The 27452-nt window shown below is 41.7% G+C and overlaps 1 protein-coding gene across 1 annotated transcript in view; it reads right to left on the reverse strand.

Annotated features, from left to right (window-relative positions):
* The window catches only part of LOC138834630 (procathepsin L-like), a 42025-nt gene extending 16348 nt beyond the window's left edge, over nucleotides 1–25677 (reverse strand). The window contains exons 1-2 of the mRNA XM_070033130.1: nucleotides 25536–25677; nucleotides 23755–23898 (exon numbers count right to left, since the gene is read on the reverse strand). Coding sequence (XP_069889231.1) covers nucleotides 23755–23898; nucleotides 25536–25547 — 156 coding nt within the window. The 5' untranslated portion in view covers nucleotides 25548–25677. The remainder of the gene's footprint in view (nucleotides 1–23754; nucleotides 23899–25535) is intronic.
* Between the last annotated feature and the right edge of the window lie 1775 nt (nucleotides 25678–27452).

Below are 27452 nucleotides of genomic sequence, written 5' to 3' on the forward strand. Positions count from 1 at the left end.
GGAAGTCACATTTCTAAGTTGCCCATTCTTCTTCAAACATAAGCAAACACTAAACAGTTTTCCCAGGCTCTTTCAAATCTCATTTCTGAAGGCATTCATTCATATAAAACTTTGATTAAAAAAAAAATAAATAAACAACAACTAGCCTAGGACTGGTGGCTCACACCTGTTATCCTAGCTACTCAGGATGCTGAGATCTGAGGATCACGTTCAAAGCCAGCCCAGTCAGGAAAGCCCTTGAGACTCTTATTTCCAATAAACCACCAGAAAACCAGAAGTGGTGCTATGGCTCAAGTGACAGAGCACTATCCTTAAGCTGAAGAGCTCAGGGACAGCACTCAGGCACCGAGTTCAAGCTCCACAACAGACAAAAACAAACAAACAAACTATACTTTGCTCTTACTCTCCTTTCTTTTGTTACAGCAGCATCAGCTCTGACCTTCACGACAAGAGAGGAAAGGTATGTTTTGTTTAGTATAGCCTTGATTACTTTTATTAACTCCCCATAGTTCCCATATAAACTAAGAGTTCAAAGTCCACTATGCAAGTGGGGGAAAAAATGCACAAGGGATCTCTGTGCCCTTAGGCAAGGAATGTGGACACACTGTGATTCTAATCTTCCAAAGGAAAAAAAATGTCAATGGTAATAGTTTTATCTACACCATGGAATGCAAGAAAGATATAGCATAACAGCCAGGTGTTTGGTGACACCTGTGAATTGCTCCTGTGATCTGCAGAGTTGGTTCATTCTGAGGAGGATGACAGAAGATGAAGATGACAAAAAGACACAATCAGTTCTGGGTCCACAGTCTCTGGGGAAAACCACTTTCTGTGGCCACACACTATGAACAAGCATGCTACTTCTAAGCCAAGATGTCCCTTGTAGAAACCTTGTGGGAAGTTCAAGCTTCTCTGACAGGTATTGAAACTTCAAGAAGCCATGACTGGGTTCAGTTTATTTTTTCCCTTTCTATCCTGACCCTGTGCTGTATGAAAAGAAATTTAAAAGATATTAAAGCAGAAGATTTAAAATGAGGAAAATGACATTTAAAAAAATAGTCAAGCCAGGTGTAGGTGGCTCATGACTATAATCCTAGCTACTCAAAAGCCCAGGGACAGCACCCAAGCCCAGAGTCCAAGCCCCATGACCAACCAAAAACAAAAAAAAGTCTTGACTCAACTCCAATACCCAAGATAATCTCTTTTCTCAGGGTCTAATAACTGCAAATTTACAAAGCAGGTTGTTTCGATCATTCCAAGTAAGATTTTCATTTAGAATTTCTTCATAGAATTCTCTAAAATTCCTATCTTTTAGCCTATAGAATCTTCCTTGGAATTGCAAATTCCCCATCTTTAGAGACTTGATAATCACTCACTGGAAAATAAAACATTATAAAAAGATTCTGTAGAAGGGCTGGGAATGTGGCTCATTGGTAAAGTACTTGCCTTTGCATGCATGAAGCCCTGGGTTCAATTCCTCAGTACCACATGAAAAGAAGAAACCTGAAATGGCACTGTGGCTCAAGTGGTAGAGAGCTAGCCTTGAACAAAAGAAGCTCAAGGACAGTGCCTAGACCATGAATTCAAGCTGCAGGATTGTCGCGAGTGCACGCGCACGCACGCGCATGCGCACACACACACACACACACACACACACACACACACACACACGATTCTGTAGAGATAGATGCTTATGGCTCATGTGTGTAAATCCAAGCAACTCAGGAGGTTGACCACTAATGACTGAGGTTCAAAGCTATCTCAAGCAGGTAAGTGCATGAGACTTTTATCTTTATTAAGCAGTAAAAAGCCAGAAGTGGAGCTGTGGCTCAAGTTGTAGAGCATCAGCCTTGAGCAACAGTGCCAAGGCCCTGAGTCAATGCCCAGTACTGGCACAGAAAAGAAAAGAGAAAAGGAAGGGAAGGGAAGGGAAGGGAAAGGAAAGAAGGAAGGAAGGAGGAGAAGGAGGGAGGGAAGGAGGAAGGGATAGAGGGAGGGAGGAAGGGAGGGAAGGAGGGAGGATTCTATAGTTTACCACAGTGATCAACAAAGACCCTTCCAAATCTTGTGTCTGATTCTGGGGTTCCTAAAGATTGGAACCTTTTCACAACACCTTTTGTGTGTGCAGAGAAACAATTCGCTTCATCATAAAATTCAATGTAAGTAGTTGTTGCAAAGCTTCAAGTTGTTAATGAGTTTATTCTACTATGTGTGACTCAATGATGCTTGGAATTACAAGCAGAATCCAAGTGAAACTTGGAGTGATGCAACTGTTTTATGTTCAGATGTGCAGCTCCAGCAGGTCACATTCCCAGATATATTCTTTCCTTCCTTGCATTCTGTCAGGCAAGATTACAATGTGATTTCTACATATGCTGCTCTGCAAACATTAATTGGGAGTAACCAGAATAATGAGTATGACAATGGGTGGCCTGAAACAAGACACTGTATATACCACCCAAACAGCATTGATACAATGTTGTTTCCCCAGACAGAGTGCTTGGTCACTATTATCAGTCAGAGCCAAAAGGCTTCTTGAAGAAAGGCCTGAAAGCCAGTGGCGCTGGAGGCCTGTGAAGAACACCACTGCTTTCAATGGTTCAGAAATGGTACCACAACTGCTACCAAACTCCCACAGCAGATATCAACCAATAGACAAAAAGTTAAAGCAAGGTGCCTGTCAGAAGACAACAAAGCACTCATTGGTAAAAGGTTCATTCAGTTCATCAACACCAATGCTACTGTTGCTGAAAAGGGCTGACCCTGAACCAGGAAGCCATCAAAGGGAAGAACTTTAAAAAACAAAATAGGAAGAAGGAATGTAAAAGCTGTCATTTAAAGCCTAAACCAACCATACAGCGCTGCAGCCAGTGAACCAGGGTGTTCAGGGACCTTGAAAGGGAGTGGAGTGGTATGACAAAGACACAAAGAGACAATGGCAAACTCAAAGAATCAAAGCTAAGGAACCAGGGGACTCCATCCCACAGGACAAAGGCCTCTGGTTTATCGCCCAGGTGGTTTTGATCATCTAGCACAATACAGGTAGGAAAGGCAGTAGACTTTGTATATAACTTGCCAGTTGTAGTAAATTCCTCTTCTAACACAAAGCAGACATCATTCTAGTAGAACAATCTCAAGCTGATCATAACATTTGTACGCAAACATAACTGAGTAAATTAGCTACATTCTGATCTTGACCTGTGACAAGGGCCAGGTCCACTGAGCACCTCTGCACTCCGCCTAAGTGAACATCCTCATTTGGTGTTCTTGGAATTATGCCTTTGCACTCAGTCAAGTGTGCCTTCAGCATTACTTATGGAAAACAGTGGTTCCCCAACCATATAGCTCTGACCTAACCTGCAGCCCAAAGTCAAAAAGGATTCCTCGTCACAGACTTAGTGTAAAACCCATCAATAAAAGCATGCCGAGTCACTCTTTCTTAAGAAGATGGTCCTTAACCCATGAGTGTGAACACATTATTCAAGTTTTTTTCAATTCCATAGTTTCTGTCTCAGAATTCTTTTCTGGGTGGAGACAAGAATAAGGGAACACTGGGAAAGGTCTTTTTCAATTCTCTCTCTAAGACAGAGATGTTATCTCAAAAATGTTATTAGAGAGCCAGAACCAGGAGGATACAAGGGAGTGGTAAGCTTTCTTGCAGTAGTGGTCTACCTTTTCTGGGACTAGATTGGGTTTGCCACAACTCTGTAAGCAGAAGTCAAGGTATTCAAATTTTTAAATACTTAAAAGCACTCATGAAAGACATCCAATGGAGCAGTAGTAATAGTAGTTCCTCCTGTCCAACACAAGACAATCTCAGTAAAATGATACATGAACACAGTAAAATCATCTGCATCCATCCTCAAATGATTTAATTTCTGTCTTCAATCTGAACTTCAGGTTACCTCCCTAACTTGTAGCACTAGAAACTCCTGATTCTCTCCCCAACCTGCATGTGGGGTGATCCTATGTAAACCCCCCCTCCCCCCCCCCCCCCCCCCCCCGCTCAGTATGCCTTTAGCCACATCTGGGCATCATCAGGCAAGCTGCTCCCATGGAGCAGTGGTCTGGAAAGGTCTATGTGATGCCCCTACAACTACTCAGTCCCAGAAAACCAAAAGGCCAAGTTTGGGAGACCCCTCCCTAGATCTACAGAGAAAGGTAGAGTCAAGGGAAAAGAAGTTAGGAGTGAGCTGTGCACTGGTGGTTCATACCTGTAATCTGAGCTGCTTAGGAGGTTTAGATCTGAAGATGGTGGTTCAAAGCCAGCCACAGCAGGGAAGCTCCAACTGGAAGTGAGTCAATACCAATGAAATGAAGAGTAAAAGAACAATACAAAAACATTTTTCTTTAAAATTTTTTTCTTCTCCTTTTGTCTTATTTGTTCATTTATCTGTCTTTGGAAATGTGAGAAGGCACAAATAAGATGGGACATAGCAAATACAGCAGTGGTACTCACTAGACACGATGTTGAAAATAACTATATACCTTGTGGGTGTGGACCAAAGGGAAAAACTGGGAGAGAGTGTAGGAAGGGATGGTATTGTTCAAAATGAGGTATACTCTTTTTCTGACCTATGTAACTGTAGCTCTTCTGTACATCAACTTTATAATAACAGTAAAAAATCATTAAAGAAAGACTATGATGATGTAGTAAGAGATTCAAATCTCTAGGGTGAAGATATCAGAGAGGCTAAACACTAGCTTCACTTTACTTTTGCAGAGGGAGATATTGTGTTTAAAAAAATTACCATATTGTGTACAAGACTCCTCCTGGCTATAGATATATACCCAGTAAATATTAGCAGCTATTAGCCCATTAAACAGTGAGCACCATGAAGTATGGTCTATGTCTACTTTGTTGCCTTTGTTATTTGGAACATTTATAGAGTTATGGAGTTATGATTAACATATACTAAAATAAGCATATTTAAAAGAAAAAAAAGGAGAGTGACAAAGGCAAGTGAGCTTGACAAAACACATTATATGCATGTATAAAAATGTTGTAATGAGCCAGGTGCCAATGACTCACGCTTGTAATCCTAGCTAATCAGGAGGTTGAGATCTGAGGGTCGCAGGGCAGAAAAATCCATGAGACTCTTATCTCTAATAAACTATTCAGAAAAAGCCGGAAGTAGCACTGTGGCTCAAGTGGTAGAGTGCTAGTCTTGAACAAAAGAATCTCAGGAACAGTACCCAGACCCTGAATTCAAGCCCTAGAATCAGAAGAAAAAAAAAAGAAAAAAGAAAAGAAAAGAAATTATATACCAATTTTCTCTCTCTTTCTGTCTCTTTTTTCTCTCTCTTTCTCTATATATAGTTTGATTTCTCTCCTTTTTTGAGAATAACTTATTATTTCTTCTCTAGAAGTTCTCTAAGATTAGCCAGGTGTTGGCTTACATCTATAATCCTAGTTACTCAGGAGGCTGCAATCTGAGGATCACAGTTGGAAGTAAACCAGGGCAGAAAAGTTTGTGAGACTCTCATCACCAATTAACTACCAAAAAGCCAGACGTGGAGGTATGTCTTAAGTGGTAGAGTACTAACCTTTAGCAAAAAAAGTGAAGTAAAAGCACAGGCTCTGAGTTCCAGAACCAGTATTGGTACAAACAAATAAAACACTTTCTTAAAATTCTCTATTGAGACCATATAGTCTTAGAATTATTTTACATTAGATGTACAGTATCATAGCTCATTCAGCTCAGGTTTTCTATGTCTTCCTGGGTCAGATTTATATCTTAAAATTCATGTATTTATTGTAGGTTTTCCAGTTTAGGGACATGTTGGGGTTTTCAACATTCCCTAATGATCATTTGTATTGGTTCTGACTTCTGATTTATTTATTTGGGTCTACTCTTTTTTCTGTGGTTACCCTGGTTAAAGTTTTGTCAAGTTTTTGTGGTGCTTTTTCTTCTCCTTTTCAAGAGTCTTCATTTCAATACTCTTTTGATTTTTTAGTGTCTATTTCATTAATTTTCTCTGATCTTTTCTTTCTTTCTTTGTTTCTTCCTTCCTTCCTTCCTTCCTTCCTTCCTTCCTTCCTTCCTTCCTTCCTTCCTTCCTTCCTTCCTTCCTTCCTTTCTTTCTTTTTTCTGTCATAGGGCTTGAACTCGGGGACTGAGTGCTGTCCCTAAGTTCTTTGTCTCAAGGCTCATGCTCTACCACTTTGAGCAACAGCTCCACCTCCAGTTTTCTGATGGTTAATTGGAAATAAGAGTCTTATGGATTTTCCCTGCCCAGATGGTTTTGAACTGTGATCCTCAGATCTCAGCCTCCTGAGTAGTGAGGATTACAGGCGTGAGCCACCAGTGTCTGGATGATTTTAGTTTTTATCTTGTTTTTCTAGCTCCTTATGGGGCAATACATATGTATATGTGTATGTATGTATATGTGTGTATATGTGTGTTTGTATATACATATATAAGGAGATATATATATGTTTACATATATATATATATACATATATATATATATATATATATATATATATATATATATATATATATGGTTGTTCATTTCTACCTCCTGAAAAGTTGTGCTTATAAACATGAGCAAGCATAAGCAGCTACAGGCTCTGAGTTCAAACTCCTGTACTGGAACAAAGAACAAAACTGGAAACGTGACCAACATCAAAATATGATACAAAGGGCCTGGGAATGTGACTCAGTGGTAGAGTACTTGCCTCACATGCATGAAGCCCTGGGCTTGATTCTTCAGTACCACATAGACATAAAGAATTGGCACTGTGGCTCAAGTGGTAGAGTGCTAGCCTTGAGCAAAAGAAGCTCAAGAACAGTGCCCAGGCTCTGAGTTCAAGTCCCATGACTGGCCAAAAAATAAACCAAGAAGATACAAAGCTGTTACAATCAAAACAGTATGATACTGGCATATATAGATGCACATACAACACATATACACATGGAACAGAATAGAGACCCTAGGAATTAATCCATGTATTTTCACACCTGATTTTTTTTATTTAATTTTTTTTATTGGTCCTATGGCCTGAACTCTGGGCCTGGGCACTGTCCCTCAGGTCTTCAGTTCAAGGATAGCACTCTACCACTTGAGCCACAGCGCCACTTCTGGCTTTTTCTGCTTATGTGGTGCTGAGGAATTGAACCCAGGGCCTCATGCATGCAAGGCAAGTGCTCTACCACTGAGCCACCTTGCCAGCCCTTCTCACTTGATTTTTTGACAAGGTAAAAAAGCACATATGTTAGGGAAAGGAGAATCTCTTCAATAAATTGTGTTAGGAAAACTGGATATGCACATACATGCACTCTTACCATTACTATATACAAAAATCAACTCAAAAGGATCAAGAACCTAAATTTAAGACACTAAATTCTGAACTTGTTAGAAGAAAAAAATTAAAGAGAAATACTTCAAAACCTTCTATAGGTGATAATATTCTAGATAGAACCCCAAAAACACAGGAACCAATAATTGATATATAACCTTTAATCACACTAAAAAATATTTATACATATATTTCTCAAAAGTTTATTCAGACAACCCACAAGACCTGAAGAAATGCTAGACTTCACTGACCATCAGGGCAATATAAATCAAAACTTATATATCTGGAGTCAGCTAACTGTTATCAAAAAGAGAAAGAAGAACAAATGCTGATCAGGATACAAAAAAAGTAGAATGTTTTTGTTTTTTGGTTTGGTCGGTTGTAGGGCTTGAACTCTGGGCCTGGGCAATGTCCCTGAGCTCTTCAGCAAAAGGCAAGTGCTCTACCAATTGAGCCACAGCACTACTTTTGGTTTTCTGGTGGTTTATTGGAGGTCAGAGTTTCATGGACTTTCCTGCCTGGGCTGGCTTTGAACCATGATCCTCAGATCTCAGCCTCCTGAGTAGCTAGGATTACAGGCATGAGTCACCGGTGCCCAGCTGAAAGTAGAACTTTTGTACACTTTTGTTAATGAGAATATAAAAATAGCACTGACATTATGGAAATTCCAGGGGAAAAAACTATAAATAGAACTGTCATATGGTCCAGCTATTCCACTATTTGGGTACATATTCAAAGGAATTGAAATAATATGTAAGTATGTAATAATAAATAAGTACGTAAAGGAGATAGCTTCACACTCAGGTTTATTACAACACTCACTATTCACAATAGTATGGGAATGACCAAGATGCCAATTGACAAATAAGTAGGTTAAAAAAAATGGTTACAGCCAGTTACCAATGATTCATACCCATCACCCTACTTATTCAAAATGCAGAGATCTGTCTAGCTGCTCACACAAAAGGATAGAGGGTCCACGAGGCAATCCCATAGTTGCTCTGGTCTCAGCCATCTTTATGTCTGCCAGCCATGCCCCAGTCTTTATCCAGCCAAAATAAAAGTTGCCATTTAATAAAAATATTGAAGTCCATTGGCTTCATTAAAGTGACACTGAATCTAAACATTGTGCCAGAGGCCATAGATTTTACAGAAAGAATCAAGAAAAACAGATGTCTTTTTAAATTTTTTATTTAATTTATTTTTAGTGTTTTTTTATTCTCTGTAAATAGTTGTAATCCTTTTTTCTATGGTCATGGTAGATAAAGGGGTTTCAATTCAACATGTCAACTTGAGAATAATGCATCTTGATCAGTCACCTCTTTCTTATTTTTCATTTATAAATTGCTCACTCTAAACATTCTTATACCTCCCACCCCTTAATCCAAATAATGATCTGACACTGGATGGGAAAATTCAAAGACAAAGAAAGGACAGGACTTCTTTCCAGCCACATTTGACATAGGTATAGGAAGTTATTCGGAACTCAAAAATGCAATGGTGCAAATACCATATTAACAAACCCAGGAAGCTTGTAACAAAATATTAATTCTTTTGTATGAAACCTAAGTGTGACAAGGATTTCTGGGAACTACATTCAAGATTGAATACAAGTAACAAGTTCCTTTGGAGTTTCAAACATAAATATTTTTATTTACCTATAAATATTTCATTTACCTTTCTTGCCGGCCAGTATATATTGTTGTCTGATTCAGCTCCATCAAACCCATAGCCAACCACCAGAACTGTGTAGCCCAGGGCAGTGCTGCTGCAGGTCAGTTTATAATAAATGCCTGGAAAAGAAAACCAAAATTGGGGTGAGAGGCTCCAGAACCTAACACTGACCCAGTGTCACAGGAAAATAAGGAAGGCATTTCTAAATTCACCAAAATGACAAACTACAGATAAGACTTAAAAATAGAATCTATTCTTAACAAGGTGGAGGTTTAGCAGAAAGGGGCTGGGAATGTGGCTTAGTGGTAGAGTGCTTGTCTAGCATGCATGAAGCCCTGGGTTCAATTGCTCAGTACCACATAAACAGAAAAATCTGGAAGCGGTGCTGTGGCTCAAGTGGTAGAGCACAGAGAGGCTCAAGGACAGTACCCAGGCCCTGAGTTCAAGCTCCAGGACCAGCCAGAAAAAGAAAAATAATAGCAGAAATATAAATCTTTTTTGTATGCTTGCACATGCCCACATGTGTGTGTATGTGTGTATGCATGCATGTGTATATATAGGCATTGGGGTTTGAACTCAGGGTCTCACCCTCTCTCTAGGCTTTTTCATTCAATGCTGGCAGTCTACCTCTTGAGAAACATCCTTTACTTCTGGCTCTTTGCTGGATAATTTGAGATGGAGATTTACAGAATTTTCTGTCTAGGCTGGTTTCTAATCAGCTAGGACTATAGGTATGAGCCATCAGCATGCCTAGATTGATCAGCATAAATCCTTTTGTAAAAAACTTTCCTAGATGTGTATATGACAATTCTTTTTTTTTTATATGACAATTCTCTAAAAGCTTGTGTGTCTACTTATAGAGTAGCAGACAAGGAATCACATAGAACATAAAATCTCTGATACACATCTTTATGACCCAACAACAAATCAATGTATACAATCGATGAAATACCTGTTTTGAATCATTAAATATGGCTGGGTGATGGTAGCTCACACCTATAATCCTAGATATTCAGGAGGCAGAAATCTGAAGATGATGATTCAAAGCCAGTCTGGGCAGGAAAATTAATCACAAGAAAACTGGAAGTGGAGCTGTCAAAGTGGCAGAGTTCTAGCCTTGAGTGAAAGAGCTCATGGACAGCACTTAGGCCCTGAGTTCAAGCCCCATGACCAACAAAAAGAAATGTATGCAGTGGGTTATATATGATTCAAGGAATATTAAATATAAACATATACAAATTCTACACTTATAGTATAGGAAATTGATATACTCAAACATTTACATTAAAATTTAACATACTAAGATCATCAAGCTGATATGTCAAAGAAGTATTGTAATTTTTCTAAATGAATTGTTTTTTAAAAAAAGAAATGTTTTTCTTTCCTTATAGAAGTGGAATAAGATCACAAACAAGGCCATACTAAGGCTACCAGCACAACTATGTTTATCGCAGCATTATTTACCATAGCAAAGATATGGAACCAAAGATATGGAACCAACTCAGATGCCCCTCAGTAGATGAATGGATTAAGAAAATGTGGTATATATGAAGATCGATAGATAGACAGACAGACAGACAGACAGACAGACAGACAGACAGACAGACAGACAGACAGACAGACAGACAGATAGATAGATAGATAGATAGATAGATAGATAGATAGATAGATAGATAGATAGATAGATAGATATACACACAATGGAATTCTATGCCTCCATCAGAAAGAATGGCATTGCCCCATTTGTTAGGAAATGAAAAGACTTAGGAAAAATTATATTAAGTGAAGTAAGCCAGGCCCAAAGAAACATAGGTCCCATGCTTTCCCTTATTTGCAATAACTAGTACATGTGTAGGACAGGTAGAAAATGTCAAAAGCTATGTACATATGACCATATAAGATGATGTTAAGCAAAATGAACCCCAAGATAGGGACACAAATATTTTTTTGCTTGCTATTGTTTCTAATGTATTTATGATATACCATGTGATTTTTTTTGTTTCTCTTGTATGTTCCTCCCCCATGGTATAACCCATTTTCACTGTATTTGATGTTGGTGCCCTGCATCCTGTATATACTAATATTCTAATATTAGTATACTAATATATTAATATTCTAATATTACTAATATACTAATATTATCTAATTCAGGAAGGCAAAGGGAAAAAACAAAATGTTTAAATTAGGATACAGGTTGACCCACTGTAACAATGATATGTACAAGACTATGTTGAAAACAAACTTTACAACTTTGGCGGGAAGGTGGAGGGGAGTAGTTGTGGAGGTGGGAGGTGGGAGGGAAGGGATGGTAAGGGGAAAACAAAGGACCAGGCAACAATGATCAATAGGAAATGTACTCATTACCTTACTCATGTCACTGTAACCCCTCTGTTCAGTATTTTTACAATAAAAAACATACAAAAAATAGAAGTGGAATGAATAATGTTTCGAATCAACATCAGCAGAGATGAGCCCCATAGTGGACAGAGCCTTCTTAAGGCTTTTTCTGGGATTTAGACAAACCCTGTCATTAGCAGCAGAATCCTCATGATTGTACCTGTAGGGTCTTCCTTTCAATGTAAAGCAGAAAGAAACTTGGAATAATGATACGCACATCCTGAGTTATGGGTTAGACACACAACATGCATCAGATTGCAGTTTAGGACTTCTAAGTCACTGCTGTTGGATATCTACAAGGAAATGAAATGCTACTGAAAATGAGCTCGAAAATCTGTGAGAGTCTCACAGCTTCCTGTACATAAAATTTTTCGCTTCTCAGCCCTGGTGACTCACATCTGTCATAATAACTAGTCAGTAAACTGAGATCTAACAATTGCAGTTCAAAGCCAGGCTGAGCAGAAATGTCAATGAGACTCATCTCCATTTAACCAGCAAAAAACCAAAGTGGAGTAGTAGCTCAAATAACAGCACCCTAGCCTTGAGCAAAAAACCCAAGTGTGCTAGGAGCTAGTGGCCCACATCTGTAATCCTAGCTACTCAGCCAGCCCAGGCAGGAAAGCTTGTGAGACTCTTATCTCAATTAACCACCAGAACTAGAAGTAGTACTGTTGGCTCTAAGTGGTATAGCATTAGCCTTTAACCAAATGGCTCAAGAACAGTACCCAGGCCCAGAGTTCAAGCCCCATAACCAACCTTCCCAAAAAAGCCAAGTGAAAGCACAACATCCTGAGTTCATGCTTCAGTTCTCACAATGGAAAGATGTGTGTTTTCTGTGACATGGTTTACAAATTTTCATGTTACAAGGAAGCTGTATGGAAATCTCTGTGTTCACAATGACATCACTCAAGCTTACGTTTTCTGTCATCTAGAGTATAAATTCTGAAGCAATTGTCTTATCTCTGAAGTTGAACCGCTTTCCAAAAGCTGAGCTGGAATGATAACTATGTAAGAAATTGCATTCATCTCAGCTTCAATATAGATAGGATTCCTCTGAGCCCAGCCTCCACTGTATTTAACATACCAAAAGGCATACTCATCTGCGCCGTCCCCTCTCCGCCCCCCAGCCACCCTGCAGCTACCATTGCCTGGACACCAGGAGCAGTCCATGAACATCTGTCTTCTGGAACATCTGTCCTTGTAAGACCCCAGTTGCATGAAGAGCCCAACAAGAATCCTATGTACCCTGAAAAGGGGAAAAAAGACTTCTATTCACCAAAAACAGCAAGACAAGCCAGGTACTATGCTGCTGTAGTCCTAGATATTCATGAGACTGAGATCTTAGTATCAAGGTTCAAGGTTCCAGCCCAGGCAGGAAAGTCTGTGAGACTTTGATTTCCAAATAATCACCAAAAAAGCCAGAAGTGGAGCTGTGGTTCAAGAAGTAGAGCACTAAGCTTGAGTAGAAAAGCTCAGGGACAGCACACAGGCCCTGAGTTCAAGCCCTAAGATTGGTTTTTAAAAAAAGAAAAAAAGAGCAAGACTGACAATAATTCACATAATAGAATGTTTCTTTAATAAGCCAGTGAACTGCGTATCATTTCACTTCACTATTGAAAGCCAAGGACTTCAGTAGTTTCTTGGCTTTCCAGCAGGCAGTGGGAATAATGAATATGACACTGTCACACCTGGCCCTTCACAGGAATTATGTAGCCTTCCTCTCTCTTTCCCAAAGATTTGGAGATATCTGTGTTTCTATTTTCATAAACTATTCCTCACCTGCCTGAATTCATCAACAATCTTCAGGGAGAATAAATGGAGTGTTAAAAGCACATCATTTTTTAAAGAATCGAGGAGAGGAAGCAAAGGCCTGAACAATGCACACAACCCTCACCATGTCCCATAGGTAGTCATTACCAATGTGAAGCCATGCTTCCCTTGGCTGTATTCCCTGATGTACAGTTCAGTCATTTTCATATTCTTCTCCCATATTGCTCTCTTCTGTAACTTTGTTGTAGAAAAAAACATAACTATGGTCTCTGTCTGTTATAAACCCAACCTACATTCATCAAGTAGACTTACTAGAAAAGATGGAGAGAAAACATAACCAGAATAGCTGTGGACAACTGGAAGCCATTCTTTCTGCACAGAGGGCAAGGATGTGTTTCATACATGATCCTCACAATGTGTATCATTAGGTTACTGGCTTGCTAAAACATGGATTCTCAAAAATTGTTCACTTGTTATAAACTCCCAGCAGGAAAAACCATTGTCTCTGGAGTCCCTCTGAACACTTTCAATGTTATTCGCCACTGTAGAGTTTCCTATGTTTTTTCTTCCACTGTGTAACCAAAGTGGAATCCAGTGGTGAAGCAGTTAAGGTCATTTCTATGTAAATAATGCCCAGCAAGAGAGCAAGGTCCACACTGCAAAAACTGACAAAAAGAAACAAAAGCAGCTAATGCTTTCTTATTCCCATTCTCAAAATGTAGGCCACCATGGTGAATAAAATCAATGAAACTGAGCCAGGCGCCTGTGGCTCACTCCTGTAATCCTAGCTACTCAGGAGGCTGAGATCTGAGGATCATGTTTCAAAGCCAGCCCAGGTGGGAAAGTCCATGAGACTCTTATCTCCAATAAACCACTCAGAAAACCGGAAGGGTGCTGTGTCTCAAGCGGTAGAGTGCACACCTTGAGCTGAAGAAGTGAAGGACAGCTCCCGGGCCCAGAGTTCAAGTCCTATGACTGACCAAAAAAAAAAAAAAAAAAAATCAATGGAACTATTCTTTCAAGCATTTAGCAAACACTGTGGAAATGCACACAGCTGTAGTGGATGAAGAGCAGCCATTCCAGAATTCAATTAACTGAAATAGCACATGAAATGGTAGCCAGAAAAATGTGAAGGTGTCTGGTGGTTTAGAAACTTAATGGAACAACTAGGAAAACAGAACATAGCTACACCAGCATTTGTGCCAATGGTAAGTCAATCAACTAAGCAAAAATTCACCATTGAGCCATATCGGTCCCAAGTAGGAATTCTCAGACACCTTCTCCTTGGCTGACATACAGCAGAAAGGAGTTATGTTTTGGAAGCTCCTTTTGTGCTTTTTGTGCAAGTAGTAGGGCTTGAATGCAGGGCCTCAAGGATTCATTTGGCTTTTTCCATTCAAGGGTGATACTCTGCCACTGGAGCAATACCCTTACTTCTGGCTTCTTGCTGGTTAATTGGAGATAAGAATCTCATGAGGGCTGGGAAGGTGGCTCAGCGGTAGAGCGCTTGCCTTGCATACATGAGGCCCTGGGTTCGATTCCCCAGCACCACATAAGCAAAAATAAAAAAAAAGCCAGAAGTGGCACTGTGGCTCAAGTGGTAGAGTGCTAGCCTTAAGCTGAAGAGCTGAGGGACAGCGCCCAGGCCCAGAGTTCAGGCCCTACCGGACCCAAACAACAAAAAGAATCTCATGAGCTTTTCTTCCCAGATTGGCTTCAAACAACAGTCCTCAGAGCTCACCCTCCTGAGTAGCTAGGATTGCAGATCTGAACCTCTGGTGCATGGCTGTTAGAGCCTTTTTCTTTCTTTTTTTCTTTTCTTTTCTTTTTTTTTTTTTTGTCATGGGGCTTGAACTCTGGGCCTGGGTGCTGTCTCTGAGCTCTTCAGCTTAAGGCTAGTGCTTTACCCCTTTGAGCCACAGCGCCACTTCCAGTTTTCTGGTGGTTAATTGGAGGTAAAAATTTCATGGATTTTCCATTCCAGGGTGGCTTTGAACTGCGGTCCTCAGATCTAAGCTTCCTGAGTAGCTAGGGTTACAGGCATGAGCCACTGGCATCCGGCTTAGAGCCTTTTTTTTTTTTTTTTTTTTTTTTTGTCTATCCTAGGGCTTGAACTCAGGGCCTGGGCAATGTCCTTGAGCTTCTCTGTGCTCAATGCTAGCTAGCACTCTATCATTTGAGTCACAGCGTCACTTCTGGCTTTTTCTGTTTACGTGGTACTGAAGAATCAAACCCAATACTTCATGCATGCTAGGCAAGCACTCCAGCACTAAGCCATATTCCCAGCCCCAAGCCACTCTTTTTTTTTTTTTGTCAGTCGTGGGGCTTGAACTCTGGGCCTGGGCGCTGTCCCTCAGCTCTTCAGCTCAAGGCGAGCGCTCTACCACTTGAGCTACAGCGCCACTTCCGGTTTTCTGGTGGTTTATCGGAGACAGGAGTCTCACGGTCTCTCCTGCCTGGGCTGGCTTTGAACCGTGATCCTCAGATCTCAGCCTCCTGAGTAGCTAGGATTACAGGTGTGAGCCACCAGCGCCCGGCTCCCAAGCCACTCTTAATGAAACCTCCTAAGTGAAACCTCCTTAGAAAAAACTGGCAAGGATGTCACCACTAGTTCCTCTAGATCACTCTTATGACAATCCTCCAACAAAGTACTCAACCAGCATGACCAAGACACTGGAAGTCAGAGCCAGCATTGTTGCTATCTGGACACTAGCAGACAGTGGCCTAGTTCCAAGCTCAGGCCTTGGCCAGGTCCTCCATGTAGTAGGCTGGTTCTGACATGGATAGGAGTGAGCCAATGCCCCCTGTACAGTACAGTTTGAACTGGAAGGTGCTACCTAGTAGTGATGAGCAGAACCATGCCCCCTGTTGGCACAAGAGTATGAACATGGCAGCCCAGTGGGCAGCAGGCAGCTGACTTCACCCTTCCAGCCAGTTCCAGTCTAATGTGACTGGGACCATAATTACCTGTGACCCCTCAAGGCTCTTGGAGCCTCTTTGGATTCCCAGCTCTACCTCCTTCACCTCCTCTCACCAAGGCTGAAGAGGTTGGAAGATGTTCTCATTCAGGGTGGGGGATTCTCTTCTCATTCTTCACTATATCTCTTTCTGGGTCCCTTCTTCTATTCTATGTCCCCAATGTGCCACCACTGTACTTTAAGCTCACTTTGGGTGGCAGCAACTGCATGATTGCCCTCCACAAATTCAGCCCTCTAGAGGTCACTGAGGTCCAAGGGGCTGGTCCAGATAACACTTGGGATTTAAAGCCCCAATTTGAGTTAAATGCACTATACTGCAAACTGACGTGTTGAATGGCAGTCCTTTGTACCATTGCTTAAAGATAATAAAAATATAATTAAGAAAGAAAGAGGCACTAGCAGCCCATGCCTATCATCCTAGCTATTCATGAGGCTGAAATCTGAGAATTTCAAAGCCGGGGCAGGAAAGTCCATGGCAGTCTTATATCCAATTAAGCACCAAAAAAAAAAAAAGCCAAAAGTGGAGCTACGGCTCAAGTGGTAGAGTGCTAGCTTTAAGGAAAAAAGAAAAAAAAAACAAAAACTCAGAGACAGTCCCAGGCCCTGTGTTTAAGCCTCAGTACTGGCAGAAGAAAGGAAGGAAGGAAAATGGATCCCAATCTATGACCCTCCCTTTGCAGACTTCCCCCACTATAATGGCTGCATCATCAGTTGGGCTGGACCCATGTCTAGGCTCTGGGACTCCAGGCACAAACTGAAAATAGATTCCAAACTAGGCAAAGGTTTTGAGGAGGATAGAGTTAACAGGAAACTGGAGAAAGGCATGCGGAACACCCTGTTCTCACCCCCTCCCCTCCTTGGGGGTAAGATGTAAGATGTTAGCTTTCACAAGTAGTCTGAGAGTACACCTGGTACACCTGGGGGGGGGGGAGGAAGGTATGGCAAAACAAGTGTACTGCTAACCCTGTGTGCAATTTCAGTCATAATTCCCTTTTCCTTTTCTTTTTCAGGGTTTGGTTAAACTCTGGATTGCTGTAAATTTTAGTCTAGGTACAGGTAAAGTGGACTGGGGGCAAAGAAGTCAGACTCTACTGATGAATAATCAGGGTGAAAGCAGCTGGATTTTTACAAGATCTGCTTTGGAAGACAAATTCCATTACGATGATGAGACAGACCAGCTTAGGAGGAAAAAGAAGCTGACTGGAGGGTGGCGAGGGGTCTCCTGAGACTGAGGTGCTCTGGAGTGCCTCCTTCCCTGTTTCCTACTCAGCGATTCCGCCTCCCCCCATCTCCACCACAACCCACAGAAATGAGTTGTTTACACAAAACTTCAGGTAGGAAAAAATGACAAAAATGACCAAGAAATGTGAATCTTTTCTACTCCCCCCTGTGTACCTTTTGTATTTAATGCTACTTAGTCTCCTACTTGACTGGATTTAAGAAATTTGGATTTAAAAAATAGAAAATTTACAAAATTTTAGTAATGTTATATTCAATTTTCTTCAGTCTCCTACTTGACTGAATTTAAGAAATCTGATTTGTGGCATTTCCTGGTGGAATGTAAGCTACAGAAGCATGGTAAAAATGTTAGATCATGGTGCCAAGCCAGCCCAGGCAGGAAAGTCTGTAACTCTTACCTACAATTAACCACAAGAAGACCAGAAGTGGTACTGTGGCTCAAAGTGATAGAACACTAGCCTTAAACTAAAAAGCTCAGGGATAATACCCAGGCCCTGAGTTCAAGCCCCATAACAGACCAAAAAAAGTATTTTAGATAGAAGAATATTCATATATAATATTTATTTAGATAGTATTATTTATTTATATATTGTTGTATAGTTATATATATTGTTGTTTTATATATTATAATTAATATTAGTTCTTGTAATTGAATGAGAAACATAAATCCAGAGAAACATTAAATTGACATTTTTCTAATGACAATTTTCTAAATTGTACAACATAGTTTTTAGGAAAAATATCATCATGTCCTTCCCTCAATATGTTTTTTATGCATATTTGGCTTCTTTTACTTACAAACATGGAGTCCCGGTGCATTTGTTCATATGCATTTTTCTACTTATGTTGAACTGATAACCTCTCTAGAAGCACAATAAGATCTGTGTTATTTTCTCATTTTGATGAAACATAGATTGCATAAAAATCACTTTTGCTATGTGCCAGTCCCAGGACTTGAAGCCAAGACCTTGTGCTCTTACTTGGTTATTTTCCTCCAGGCTAGTACTCTACCACTTGATCCACTTTCAGCTTTTTGCTTATTAATTGGAGATAAGAATCTCACAGACTTTTCTGCCTGGACTGACTTCAACTGTGGACCTCAGATCTCAGTCTCTTGGGTAGATAGAATTGTAAGTGTGAGCCATTGGTGTCTAGCAAAAATCACAACTTGTACCCACTTTGGGGTGGCTAGTCCAATAGCATTGGGACATCCTGATTGTTATGCGACTGCTACCACCACAGATTTCTAGAATGTTATTCGCAGCTGAAACTGAGCTCCATTCTCTCTTATCCAAAACCAGCAGCCACCATCCATTCTAGCTTCCATCTGACTGAACTTGACTGCTGCTATAGAGTGAGTATTTGTCTTGCCCAAATTCAGGTGGATTTTGCAATAGTATTGAGATGGGAGCCCTAAGGCATGAGTAGTCCCAGTGAAGCATGAGTCTGAATATTCTTGCTTCTATACTTGAATAGTCTGAGTTGTATGTTTTCACCTGAATAGCCATTTCAAAGTGCCATAGTGAGTCTCAATAGGTGCATTCTACCACTACATGAGACCTAGGTAAGCTTGTCTCACAGATAGGAATGTTCTATTTCTTGGTCAAGACGCAAAACTCCCAACAGTTCTCATTATCACTTCTATTGTCTTCCTTTCCTTCTGTCTAACCAGGAGAAGGATGTTGACAAATGTCCCAACTACACAGGAGCATCATTTGGAAATGAAGCAAATGGATAACAGGTATATGACGTTGCTTCCCCAGGCAGATAATGTTTCATGCCTCAGACAAAACAGAACATTCTTAGTATGTAGGCATTATTTCCTCTTGTTGCTGAAAGGGCTTCTTTTGAAAGCCAATGGCTAAAGGCAGACCCTTCTTATGAGGGCCAAAATTGCTTCTTTAGTTCAAGTAACCACAAACTACTACCAAACTCATAGCAGTTGACAAACAAAAGATGAAGCAGAACGCTAAAGCCAGTGAACAAAAAACAAGATGAAATGTGTATAAGCTTATTACATAAATAGGATATTTCATAACAAGGCTGTGACCCAGAAGTAAGAAAATATGAAAGGTAACAACTGAAAAAAGGTAAAGAAGAAGAATGTGGAAGGTAAAGAAGAAAGAAGGAAGGTATAGGAACTTATACCTTATAAACAGTACAGTATCTAAAGACGGGATCAATAACCACCAACAGGGCTTTAGGTTAAAAACCCCAGCTTCTTTGGGCTGGGAAGGTGGCTCAGTGGTAGGGCGCTTGCCTTGCATGCATGAGGCTCTGGGTTCGATTCCTCAGCACCACATAAAGCAAAACAAACAAACAAACAAAAAAAAAACCCAGCTTCTGAACATCTAACCGATAGCCTTACATGACATAGAAATAAAGTATTCCTTGTCATGTTATACAAGCCAAAAAATAACCTATGTGACCTCATCCCTGAGATTTAGTGTAAACCCCACACACAGAGAAAGCCTCTCAAGTATGACTCCTACTTAAATAGTGCACACTACCACATGAATGCATACTTTTGCTTTATAATAAAATACTAGTTCAGGCCTCAAGCACTTGCTTAGCATATTTGCTCAAGGCTGGTGCTCTACCACTTTAGCCATAAGTTTGGGGATTTTGCTACCTAATTGGCTTGTTTGATGACTAATTGGAGATAAGATTCTTATAAACTTTCTAGCTGACTTCTAACTCCGAACCTTAGACCTCAACTTCCTGAGTGGCTAGAATTACAGGCACTGGCACTGGCCCAGATGCAAATGTTATAGCCAACAAATGGTTGTGTATTTTTAAAAAATTAGTATACATTAATAGGAGGGAGTTTTATCATGCTAATTCTATAGATATGTACGGTGTACTTTCAACACTTTTACTCTCCATTATATTCCCATGCTCCCTTTTCAATCAGTGTTTGGTGGGGTTCATTATATCTTCATGTGTGTGTGTGTGTGTGTGTGTGTACATGTAAAATGTGGTTTGATTTTCTTCATCCCTCAGTATCCCTGTACTTGCAAACCCCTCCACAGACCATTCTCCTTTTACATGTCCCATTATTATTGTTCTTTTCATCATCCCTGCCACTAGTATTGTCCTTCTCCCCCAATGTTAGCCTGCCACTCAGGAGTCATCCCTGTCACACAAATTCCCCTCACACTATTTAGTCTATGGGAAGTATGCTGTTATCCTGCAGCTAGATCTGCCCGTCTGTCCCCAGGGTCATCTCTCGATTGTAGTGACCTCAGTTTCCTCTCCACTCTGAAGACTCAGGATTAAACCTATCCCTTGTCAATTTTTTCTCCATGCTTTTCAGCTGTGCCCCCCTCCCTTTCTCTCTCAATTCTCAATACTTTTTTTCTCTTCTTTTCTGATTCAAATGGAAAAGATTTCTATTCTGCCATCCTCCTATCTTGTGTGTGTGTGTGTGTGTGTGTGTGTGTGTGTGTGTGTGCATGCGCATGCGTGCCTGCCAGTCCTGGGGCTTGAACTCTGGGTCTGGGCCCTGTCTCTGGGCCTTTGTGCTCAAGGCTAGTGCTCTACCACTTGAGCCATGGGGTCCATTTCCAGCTTTTTGGTAGTTGATTAGAGAGAACAGTCTCATAGTCTTTCTTGCCCCAGCTGGCTTTGAACTGTGATCGTTAGATCTCAGCCTCCTGAGTAGCTACAGGAGCCCAGCTCAATAGTTATCTTTAAAAAATATTTTTATTTGCTTTTATAGACCGGAGTGTCTTACATAAAATCTGCACAGAGCTGGGCACCAGTGGCCCACACTGGTAATCTTAGCTACTTAGGAGGCTGAGATCTAAGAACTGTGGTGGAAAGCCAGCCCAGGGAAAAAAATCTGTGAGACTCTCTTCTTCCAGACTGGAGACTGTGAATCAAGTGGTAGACACCAGCCATTATCAAAAATGCCGACACGTATACAGAAAAAAATATCTGGGAAACAATACTCAGCTTATGTATGGGGGGGTACATTCTAAGACATTCTTATACAAATAGTTCTGTTCTCTCTTTATATATACATATATATTTACAATAAAATTTAATTGTAAATAAGGCCCAGCAAGAGATCAACAGCAGTCACTCATCATCCTGGAATAAAGGAGTGTGACTGCACAAGGTTCATCTTATTACATAGGACGGAACAAATTGAAACTTTGTGATTTGAAGTGAATTAACTTGAATTTCTGAAAATTCTCATTTAGTATTTCCAGACTGCGCTTGATGGTGAGTCAATGGAAGTCTGGAAAGCAAAACAAGAAAAGGCAGTACACTTGAAGAATTTCTAACTAAAGGAAACACCTACTCCTTCTCATCATATACCACTACCATTTCTCTAAGTCTGTTGAGCTAAATTATGCTGAACTAAATTAAAAAGCCAGGGCATTTAACACAGAAGGAAAAAAAAACTACCACTACATTTGAAATAAAATGTATTTTAAGAGGCATTTTTTTCAACATACTTTCAACCAATATAAATTCAATAGTCAGTCATCAGAGATGCATTAACGTAGAGGTGTTTTAGAGTAGTCATTGAAGTATTTTGGATATTTTACTATAGTAAACAAGTCTCAGATGGAGAGCACAATGATCCAAGTGTAGATCCCACCCAGTCAGGTTGAAGGTGAAGGCCCTCCTCTGAGCATCTCTCTCCAGACTAGTTCTTCCTGATCATGGTCCAGCTGCTCACACAATGGGGTAAATGGCTAATGAAGCGATTCCACAGCTGCTGTTCCAATCTCTGGCAATCTTTATGTAGCCATTTATGCCCCAATGTTCACCCCAGCTGAAAGAAGAACAAGTTTTTCATTTATAGAAATGCTTAAAGTACAGTGGCCTCATTAACAGTGACATCTGATTTAAACACTGTGTGGACACCACAGACTCGGCAGAAAAAACCAGGAGATAAAGTTGTTATTGTTCTTCATCTACAAGTGGGTGCCTACAAACATGCATTTAACTTCAACCCCTGAATGTAAAAAATTCCCGGATAAAGGACTGAAAATTTTAGATACAGGGAAAGAATAAGTTTTGTACTTTTAGTATCTCTGGTACCAAAGTAAAAACTCTCTCAGACTCTCGATATAATGACATAAATACAATATCAATAGCCCTAGAAAGTTTGCAAAAAAAAAATTAGTGTTACAATCAGACATTAGGACTTATGCGTTTAACCTAAGTGGGACACTGGTTTCTAAGGCCTATATCCAAATCAGGACCACACACACAATTCCCTTTTGATTTTTATTTATTTATTTTTTGTTGGTTATGGATCTTGAACTCTGGGCACCCGCGCTGTCCCTCAGCTCTTCAGCTCAAGGCTAGTGCTCTACCACTTGAGCCACAGTGCCACTTCCAGCTTTCTGAGTAGTTTATTAGAGATAAGAGTCTCAGAGTTTCCTGCCTAGGCTGGCTTTGAACCACGATCCTTAGCTCTCAGCCTCCTGAGTAGCTAAGATTACAGGGGTGAGCCACCAGTGCCTGGCTCCCTTTTGATTTTGAGATATGATTTTTTTCTTTTTTTTTTTTTCTTTTGGCAATTTCTACCTGTTCTACCAGAACAGGTCTTTCTAGGGCCTCCATTAAGCTAAAAACCCAACAAGACTGATTACCATCGCATAGCTGAACACTACAAACCAGGGCACTACACATACCCAATCAGCCAAAGCTCAGAAGGGAAGTGATCTGGACTTTCCTGCGGGCAGTTGAAGGGACAAATGTGACACTGACACACCTACCTTGTCCTTCACAGGAGTCAAGCAGCCTTTCTCTCTCTAATCTACAGATTTGGGGATATCACCAACCGGAGATTCTTGGGGTTTTCCCTGCCTCACAGTGTTTGGGTTTAGGAGGCCATTTGCTCTTGCTCCAAATTCTTCCTTGGTCTTCAAGGAAAAGAAAAGTAAACATTGTAAAGCAAGATGATGTTGTAAAGAACTGAGAGAGCAAGCACAGAGCTAAACAATGCACAAGGCACTCACCAAGTCTGCAAATTGGTTCAGTCCCATGGTGAAGCTATGTTTCCCTTGGCTGTATTCCTCATTGTGAAGTTCAATCATTCTCACAGTCTTCTCCCATATTGCTCTCCTCTGTCCTTCTTCACTCTACAAGTACAAGTGATGGACTCTCTTTCTACTTAAAACCCAACCCTGGTTCACCAAGAGGATTTTCTGACAGAGATGGAGAGAGACCATGGCCTGATGGCTTTGTACTTCTGGAAGCCATTCTCTATAGTCAGAGAGAACAGGGATGTCCACCCACATTCTATGGTGCCTGTCCTGGTTATTGCCTTTTTAGGGTTGGCTTCTAGTTACCCTCTGGATGTAGGATCACATCAGCAAGCAAAAAAATCTCTCTGGGGCCCCTCTAAGTACTCCCTGTGTTACCCACCGAGCTGTAGGTTTTATTGTATTCCATCTTCCACTCCTCCCATTGTGCATCCAAACTGTGGTCGAATGTTGGAGCAGTTGAGGCCATTCCCAGGCAAAGGATTGCCAGGAGGAGAAGAGTATTTGTGGATTTAAAAACAAAAACCTAGAAAAGGAAAAGAAATGAGACTAATGTTTTTTTTAAATGCCTTCTTATTTGCAGAAAAATTAAGTCAACACTATTAATATGTGTGCAAAAAAAGTGCACTCATATATTATAAAAGGAGTCTGTATTTTTAAATATGTACATGCATACTTCATATGCATACATATCTAGAACTAGACTCATGAACTAAAAAAAAAAAAAAATTAAGTCAACAGTCACGGAATTAACATTTTTAACCTGGGACTAAGCATAGCGGCTCACGCCTGTAATCCCCAACCACGTAGTGGGCAGCAGTTACAAGGCCAGCCCAAGCAAATAATCTTAGCTCCCCATCAAATCAATAGCAAGTAAAGGTAATTTATGCCTGAAATCCCAGCTATGCAAGAAGTATAAGAGAAGGATTGTGGTTCAAGGTCAGCCCTGGGCACAAATGAGACCCAATCTGAAAAATAACTCAAGCAATAAAAAGGAGGTGAAAGTCAGGAGGGGCCTGTGGCTCATGCCTGTATCCTAACCACTTAGGAGTCTGAGGACTGCGGTTCAAAACCAGCAGGGCAGGAAAGTCCATGAGACTCTTATCTCCAGAAAGCTGGAAATGGTACTGTGGCTCAAATGGTAGAGCTCTAGCCTTGAGCACAAAGACAGTGCCCAGGCGCTAAGTTCAAACCCCAGGACTGGCAAAAAAAATAATAAAGTAGCAGCTGGAGCTGAGACACAGTGGAACACCTGCCTAGCAAGTCTAAAGCACTGATTTCAAACTCCAGTATCTCGTATACATCTTTCTAAGTTGGCTGGGTTAAAATAACCAAGTGAAAATGTTTGGCCAAGCTTCCAAAATCAACAACCTAGGAACTAGGTTGAAGCAGTCTAATTAGCTTCAGAAAACACCAAGGGAGTACCCGGTGGTTCAGAAACAATATCTAGGAAATTTGGATGCAATTGGTCCAGGTTTTGTTCCAAAAGTATGAAGATCAACCAATCAAAATTACCCATGAGGAATCTGATCCTAAATTGGGGTCCAGGATACTCCAAACAGTCCAAAGACAACCTAACACTTTCTTCTTGGCTAATCTACAGCAGAAGCTGAGCGGTTATCTTAGGACCTCTCATTCCGGAATGAAAACTTTTCTGGATTTCTCTCCCTAGAGAAACTGGGAAGGACAATCCCACACTGGCAGTTCCACACTGGGAATAGTGCCTCCAACATCTTTCCCTCCATGCCTAATCCAAAAACAGGGGCAAGTGGTCAAGTTCCTGAAAGCCAGTCAGCAGATTCAGTGTGTGGAAAGCAGCTGACCGGCAGCTCCCATTGCCGGGTACTGGGGCCTCCATGCTGAGCTGCGTGGAATCGGGCCAAGTCCATGCCACTTGTTCCTCCACTCTGCCCACACCAGGTAAGACCAGAAGATTTTACCTGGCAATGCTGAGCAAAGAGATGCTTCGGGTTAGCACAAGAAGCTAAGTAAAATAATCGGGGGGGGGGGGAGGGGGGCATGGGTTTGGCTGACCACTCCCATCTGGATAGATTTTGACCATTTTACAAGCTTCTGAAATAGTCTCAGGACCCAGTGGGTTCCCCCAATCACCCTCCCTGCTCCCCCACACCAAAGAGAAACAGGAAGATGTTTATTCCTTACTCTATGTTCCATATATCCTAGGCCTCCTCGGTCTCAGTCTCCAATGAGCCTTGATCAGCAAGGGTCACTCACCCCGGGAGGCAGTAGCTGCACAGGTACCCCCTACAGAATCAGCTCTTCAGGGGTAGATGAGGTCTTAGGATCTGACCCAACCTTTAAAGCCCCAGTTCCTGGCCTGGCCAGGCCCACCCCTGCTGCTCTAGGATTGGCTAGGTTAGTAACTGGCAGGAGCTTCTGGTGGTGGATCTCGGGTTTGCAGTCCCACCCATGCTCTGTGTGGGTGTGGCTGTCTCTGTAATTGGAGGAGTTGAGCAAGAAGCTCCTTCCAGAGGGAGGAATGGAGGAATGGATCCAGCCTGGAGGGAGAGCTTGCACCAGCCTACCTGCTCAGTGTTGTTAGGTTTTTAAAAAGAGGTGACCGAGTAAGAACTGAAACTGCACCACGCACGTGGTATTCAGGTAAGGGGTTTATTCAGTAGACCTGCTGGGACCAGGCAAGGTTGGCACTCCACGCGGCTGGCAAAAGAAAAAAAAAGAGAGCGGTCTGGCGGCGGTTTAGGCCTTATATAGGGTAGGGGGCGGGGAAGGGTGTGTCCAGGTAAAGGGAAGTGGGATCAGGTGGGAGAAAGGTGTGGCCACATCAGGTTAGGATGTGACCTCAGCAGATGCGGACGTGACCTCTTCCAGGTATCCCAGTTGCCTAGGTAACGCTCAGCAGATGCGGACGTGACCTCTTCCAGGTATCCCAGTTGCCTAGGTAACGCAGGTACTGGGCGAGGTCTGTTCGTCGTCCAGGAATGGACCTTACATTCCAGCCTTTTGATAATTATGAAAAAGGGCGAAGACTCTCTCTGGCTACTTCCTGCTGGCAAGGGGCGTCGTAGGGGTAAAAGGCTGGGATGTGGTCCATGCTGGGAGAAGGCAGCAGGCTGCAGCTGTCACTTGGGTGTTGATTCCTCGATGAAGTCTGGAGGAGGCGAGTCTGTTGGACGGAGTCTGGAGAAGTTTCATGAGGCATTGACGGAAACCTGAACAAATGGAAACTCTGACAATTTTTAAACCTAGAATGGCTAGCCTTTGAGAGGGAACCTAGAGGGGAGGGTCCCCGGGACCCAGCCTGCGTCACACTCTTCAGGGCACAAGCCAAAAAGTAGAGTCAGTCTGGTGAGTGAATAAGAGCTGACCAGGCAGAAGCGGCGTCCCGACTTCCCCCAGAGCCCTCTAGAGAGAAATGGCCAAGCCCCCAAAGCCAAGCGTCCTCGGCTTCAGAGGTGACCGGCCTTTCAGCTAAAGGCCGTAGGAGCTCTCTGGCGTGGCGCCACGTCTGGACAGAGACTGAGTGACAGAGAGCCGTAGAGTAGTTTCACTCACCAGAGTAGAGAAGTGGTGTGGACGTGGATGTGAAGGCCAGAAATGGTATTGGTGAAAAATCTCGCATGGTGTCAAGGCACTTTGGTTCACACAAAAGGGGTAGTTATTGGGTAGATGAAAAGAACACCATGCGCTATTCAGGCAGGAAAAGAAGTTACTGAACTGTAGTCCCACCCAGCATGGTGGAGAAGCATGGCTGAAAAAGGAAAGGGGGGGGAAGAGAGGTGACCTAGTAGGAGGTGACTGCTTCCTGGTCTGCCAGTTCCATGATGTCTGCAAGAAGTGAGTCTCTTCGATGAAGTCTGGAGGAAGTCTTCTCAGGCAGGGGGCTGAACAAAGATGAAAAGCAAATATATTACTGGAAAGAAAAGATTGGATGTCCATGGCTTGGAGGTGACCTAAGGGATGAGGTAGTGAGGTCTTTGGGGAGGAGAGCAGTTAGCTCAGTGTTACTCACCCGGATCTTCAGGGATGCGAGATAGCCTTACCTTGGTAGGCCCAAGGGGGGAACAGGTGTACCTCGAAGTCAGTGTTGGCATAGAAGGG

The sequence above is a fragment of the Dipodomys merriami genome, unplaced genomic scaffold, assembly GCF_024711535.1.
Source record: "Dipodomys merriami isolate MVZ:Mamm:240054 unplaced genomic scaffold, mDipMer1.0.p SCAF_22, whole genome shotgun sequence".
In the NCBI taxonomy this organism is placed as follows: domain Eukaryota; kingdom Metazoa; phylum Chordata; class Mammalia; order Rodentia; family Heteromyidae; genus Dipodomys; species Dipodomys merriami.